The sequence below is a fragment of the Lepisosteus oculatus genome, chromosome 9 (assembly GCF_040954835.1).
Source record: "Lepisosteus oculatus isolate fLepOcu1 chromosome 9, fLepOcu1.hap2, whole genome shotgun sequence".
NCBI classification, from domain to species: Eukaryota; Metazoa; Chordata; class Actinopteri; order Semionotiformes; family Lepisosteidae; genus Lepisosteus; species Lepisosteus oculatus.
In genome coordinates, this window is record NC_090704.1 from 31,148,437 (window position 1) to 31,153,341 (window position 4,905).

The 4,905-nt window shown below is 53.5% G+C and overlaps 1 protein-coding gene across 2 annotated transcripts; it reads right to left on the reverse strand.

Annotated features, from left to right (window-relative positions):
• Positions 1-236: 236 nt before the first annotated feature.
• Positions 237-3,954, reverse strand: tsen15 (TSEN15 tRNA splicing endonuclease subunit). 2 transcript variants are annotated; one of them, XM_015356256.2, is made up of 4 exons: positions 3,691-3,954; positions 2,519-2,594; positions 2,258-2,393; positions 237-893 (listed from the first exon to the last, which is right to left on the reverse strand). In XM_015356256.2, exons 1-4 carry the CDS (start codon positions 3,817-3,819, stop codon positions 707-709), a joined length of 528 nt encoding a protein of 175 aa, XP_015211742.2. In that variant the 5' UTR covers positions 3,820-3,954; the 3' UTR covers positions 237-706. The 2 variants fall into 2 exon arrangements, with proteins under 2 accessions (XP_015211742.2, XP_006635345.3); XM_006635282.3 differs by having other exon boundaries at positions 2,519-2,600.
• Positions 3,955-4,905: the final 951 nt, after the last annotated feature.

Genomic DNA, 4,905 nt, shown 5'->3' on the forward strand with positions numbered 1-4,905 from the left:
ACCAAAAGAAGCGCTCTCCCGCCCCCTGGTGGGTAGTAGGGGAACGGCGCACTGGCTAGTCTGAGGCCTGGGCCTGTGGAAAACGTGCGCTAGTGAGCTCATACTCCAGAGGTGAGCGGAATGCAGAGGGGCAGCTGCCAAGCCCCAGCCCATAAAGAAACAAACTTTCCTGGCTGTTACTCTAACACTACATCATCTGTCTGTGGTGGGGTGCTCACAAACGGAGAAAATGGCACTGCCTTTTAAAAAAATATTTATGATTCGTGAGTTCCTTGATTTGTACAGCGCTTCTGAGCAGATCCAGTGTAGAAGCAGTACAGAACAGTGGGGATCTGAATGTCAAGGGGACGTGGTGTAGGTTAAACAGGGTGCCAGTGTGTTGGTGCCCAGTTGCCCAGCAAGTGTCAGGGACTTGCTTCTCCACTGTTTTCCTCCCTCCAGATCAGTGATCAGTCTCTGTCCGGATTCTCACAGCTCTGGCTTCTTCACTGCAGAGAGCAGGCTCCACACAACTGATTGGTCTGCAGTGTCCAGAAGCTTTGTGCCCTTGGTATCGCTTCCTGAGAATCGGGGTCCGCTCCCCTCAATGGTACCCGGCCACTGGAGTATCAGGACCTCCTATGTGCAGTGGTGACCTGGAAATGCCCTCAGGTGGCTTGTAGCATTGGCCATGAGCCCTGTGTGCCACGCCATTTACCCCGCGACCTCAGCGCAGGCGCCTCTTGCGGTGCTGCCGGTGATCCTGGTCCGCGATGTCCTCAGGGGGGCTGGGGGTCAGCAGGCCAGCGGTCAGCCGGTGGTAGACCAGGCTGGAGTCAGGGGCCACAGCGCAGAGCAGCATGGAGGCTGGGGAGGCCCCCCCAGGGCCCGGGGAGCCCAGCAGCGTCTGGATCCTGGGAGACAGGAGAGAAACGGAGGCACAGGAAGGGGAAGAGGGAGCCTGTGAGTCTCGGGGCCAGGAGACACCACTGCAACCGCAGCGCTGCCGGTTCAGAAACGGCCCGGGCTTCCCAAGAGGCAGGGAGTCTTCCTCCAGGCACTGCGCGAGGAAGCAGGTGAGCAGATCACGGGCCCGCCTGGCGAAGGGCTGTCCCAGAACAGAGCTTCCGTCTCTGTGTCTGCGTCCGCAGGCTTCCCGGGGTCTCTTTTATATATATATACACACATGTGTGTGTGCTCACGCCTTCCAGCTAACAATCGCCCCTCGCGCAAGGAGATAAGAGGGACCCATTCGCGAACATGCGACAGCCGCGCGGTCAGATTCCCCTGCAGACGCGATGGTGCCACAGGCTCGATCCAGTTCCAGCTCCCAGTGGTCTAGAAAACCCGACCGCTGTGCAGGGCGGTCATGCCTGCATGATTGAAACACTGCAGGCGTGGCTGAGCTGGCAAGCTCAAAGATGTGGAACTTGTGTACAGGAGCAGACTAGAGGGCAGGTAGAGTCGTGTACTGTGTTGGTTATATAACAGGGACACTGAGTCTCTGAAAACAGGACTTAGGAGGTGCTGTGCCATCTGTGCACTGCTGATGGAGATACAGCCCAGCAGAGAGAACCAACTGTGCCTTTCACAGAATTATTTTACTTAGAGGTGAGGCTTTTAGCTTCAGTGCATTAAGTCAATTAGCGGCACCGTCACTTCGTTACTGACTGTACAGCTGATTGGCTTTTCATCTGAAACAGGGCGACAGCGACACTGTTTCTCCAGTCACTGCCCTGGCTCGGCCGGCCTCTCATCGCGTTTCAGAACGGTGCCCGTCCTTCTTTTCTCACTGCGCACCTCGTGGCTCACTCTCATCTCCTAGGGGGCCTGGCAGCAATTTAAGGAATATGATGCAATGGAGCCGAAAGTTTTCTCGCCGTTTTCTCAATCCAGCGGCTAAAATCAAAGCCTTTCCTCTGTACCACTGACTTTGCTCCAGGATCCCAGTTTCAGGAGGTGAAGGTGATTTTGTTTCCAATGACAGCGTCACCCTGGTTTAAATGCACACTAGGGTGGCAGTGTGTGGTTTGAGCCTCTGAGCAGCTAATGAGACCTGCCAGGCCTGAGCCAAACAGGTCTGGGCTACGGGGTGAAATCTGCCCTGCTTTTCTCCATTTTTTCACTCCTCCTCCCTCCTGAAGCCAGTCCAGATACTGAGTCAAGTTTCACTAGCTGTGACTGGTGAGGCAAGAAGCCCCCCCCCCCCTCCAGACTCTCCTGCCAAACCCCGCCCCCTGACCTCTGACCTCTGACCTCTGACCTGGCACTTTCTTACCAGCTGTGACTGATGGACCTCTGGGCCGGAACCGGTACGACAAGCTGCGTGGGCTGGCCTTCTCTCTCCCGCCCCTCCAGGAGCACCAGCTGAAGCTCGGAGCTCCCCCTGCAGGACACATCCTGCCACTGCCGCACTGCACAGGGGACAAGAGACAGGCACCCCACACGCAGAGCAGTTTAAAGTCCCTGTCGCACCGCGAGCACAGGCACAATCCAGCAGCCACTGCAAGAGCGCGCACAGACACCAACACACACCCACCTTCAGTGAGGTCCACGTAGGCCAGGAAGGCAGCATACACCTGGGCTGAGTCCCCCAGCTCGAGGCTCATCAGCTCCTGGTACTGAGACAGGGTCACCGTCAGAGCAGAGCACAGCACACTTCACACAGGTGTGGGTGTGGAGCAGGAGAAATTTGCCAGCAGCCACATCACACTGCAACTCACAGCCGGCAGCCCACTGAAGCTCTGTCAGTACCTGGATGGGAGACCTAAGGCTGCTCCTGGAGGAGGTGTTAGTGGGGCCAGCAGGGGGCCACTCACCCTGCGGTCTATGAGGGTCCTAATGCCCCAGTATAGTGACGGGGACACTATACTGTAAAAAGGCGCTGTTTTTTGGGTGAGATATAAAACCGAGGTCCTGACTCTCTGTGGTCATTAAAAATCCCAGGGCGTTTCTTGAAAAGAGTAGGGGTGTAACCCCGAGCATTCTGGCTAAATTTCCCATGTGCCCTCATCAATTATGGCCCCCTAATAATCCCCATCTATGAATTGGCTTCATTACTCTGTTCTCCTCCCTACTGATAGCTGGTGTGTGGTGAGCGTTCTGGCGCACTATGGCTGCCTTTGCATCATCCAGGTGGGGCTGCACATTGGTGGTGGTGGAGGGGAGTCCCCATTACCTGTAAAGTGTTTTGAGTGGAGTGCCCAGAAAAGCACTATATTAAGCAATTGTTATTATTATAAACAGTGCCGAGGGATCATCACAGACCACGCAATTCAGTCTAGTATCTCATCTGCAGGATGGCTCCACCTATTGCCGTTTCCCCACAAGGGTGCTTTGGCTTGCATTCTGGTCCACAGGGAAGAGCACCCCCTACTGGTCCACCAACACCAGCAGCCGTTTCCTCCTTGGAGGTCTCGCACCCCAGTACAGACCAGATCAGACTCAGCCTGCCTAGCTTCTGAGCTCTGAGCAGATCAGGCTAGAAGATTCGCACTACTACAGGGTGGACACTACTCGCTCCTACAGCAGCAGAAAGCAGCTATTTGAGTGTATAAATACCTAGAAAGCTCTCGAAAAGAACTGTTCTACACCCCTCACCAAGTGAATCATTTCTTCTCTTCCCTTTTCCGTGTGTAATTATACTGCAGGTCTACTGCAGAGCAACTGTAAAGCGAGTGTTATGAATTCGGCTTTCGGCTGAATTGGTACCTTGGGGTGCTGCAGTATCCAGTTAGCGGGCAGGTCTCGCTGTCTCTCCGCTCCCCTGGGGCTCTCCTCAGACTCGGGCTCACCCACAGCACACCCCTCTTCCGAGGTCACGGTCACCTCCACGTCCATCTCTCCCGCTGACCACCAATCAGAGCTGCATCGCTGTGACAGAGCGACCGACGGCTCTTACTCACAATTATCCGTATCTAAAACCACATGTTCCTTACTAACACTGCGCGCCCGACTACATCTCCGTCCGACAAGAAACTCCATGCACAGACTTTAGGTTCCGCCTTAAACGTTCCTTTAATACCCGAGCCCTGCATCGTTTAAAGCAAGCGATTCGTGTGGCCATATTTAATCCCATTTTCAATTCAATCCGCTACCACAATAATCACAGAAAATAAACTCTGGACGAGTAACCAAAAAACTTACAAAGTGTGCCCGTTTGCCTGTCAGTCACTAGAAACTAGGTCTGGGGTTTAGGGCAGACAGAGAATGAATAAAATGATAGTGCAATTCGAAACAAGTTGTGACAATTATGATTCCATTTTGACAACTAATAATAAAATACAAGCCCAATGTATACATTTGGAAAATTTTCCCTTTACAGTATACGTTCCCAGTCTGCTCGCAGTGCTTTTTGGTTCTTGTAGTCAGTTCAGCGCTATGTGTAGTGAGTGAGGCTTGAGAGTTCCAGATTTCTCCACCAGAGGGGGACAAAGCCCAGTTTGAAGTAGTACCATCGTCCATGTAGTTGTCTGCTTTCGTAGCATCTCGACAGCCGGTCTTCTGGTGTGCTGCCTCCGGATTAATTCGACACAGCATACTCACACCCATCCTCACACGAACAGACCGCGCCACAAAACACCACACTCTGCTCTGCCAAGTATACACACACTGCTACATTATTAGACCATGCTGAGCTATGCCGATTATAACATTGCCGGTTAAATATGTAATCAAAGGAATGAATGACTGGACAATCTCTATTACAGTGTTTAGAGCCACCTGGGTGCTATGCAGCTGTGAAGTGAGGTCATCGGTCGTGTCCTCACGCTTTGAACTGCTCATCCAAAGAGGGGGGCGATGGAAGCAGAGCAAGAGCGAGAGGGTGTGGGAGAGACTGACGAATCAGTTTGGGTTTTCCCTCTTCACCCACAGTCGAAGTGTGTTTTTCCTCTGCGGGGGGAACAGTTGTGTGAGCCCCAGTGG

Bases quoted from the DNA above. Each gene is read 5' to 3' on its own strand.
- tsen15 (XM_006635282.3), bottom strand. From the start codon at position 3,819: ATGGACGTGGAGGTGACCGTGACCTCGGAAGAGGGGTGTGCTGTGGGT. The intron at 2,601-3,690 runs GTACCAATTCAG...ACCCTGTCTCAG, and splicing joins GGATACTGCAGCACCCCAAG to TACCAGGAGCTGATGAGCCT. The intron at 894-2,257 runs GTAAGAAAGTGC...CCTGTCTCCCAG, and splicing joins AGGTCCATCAGTCACAGCTG to GATCCAGACGCTGCTGGGCT.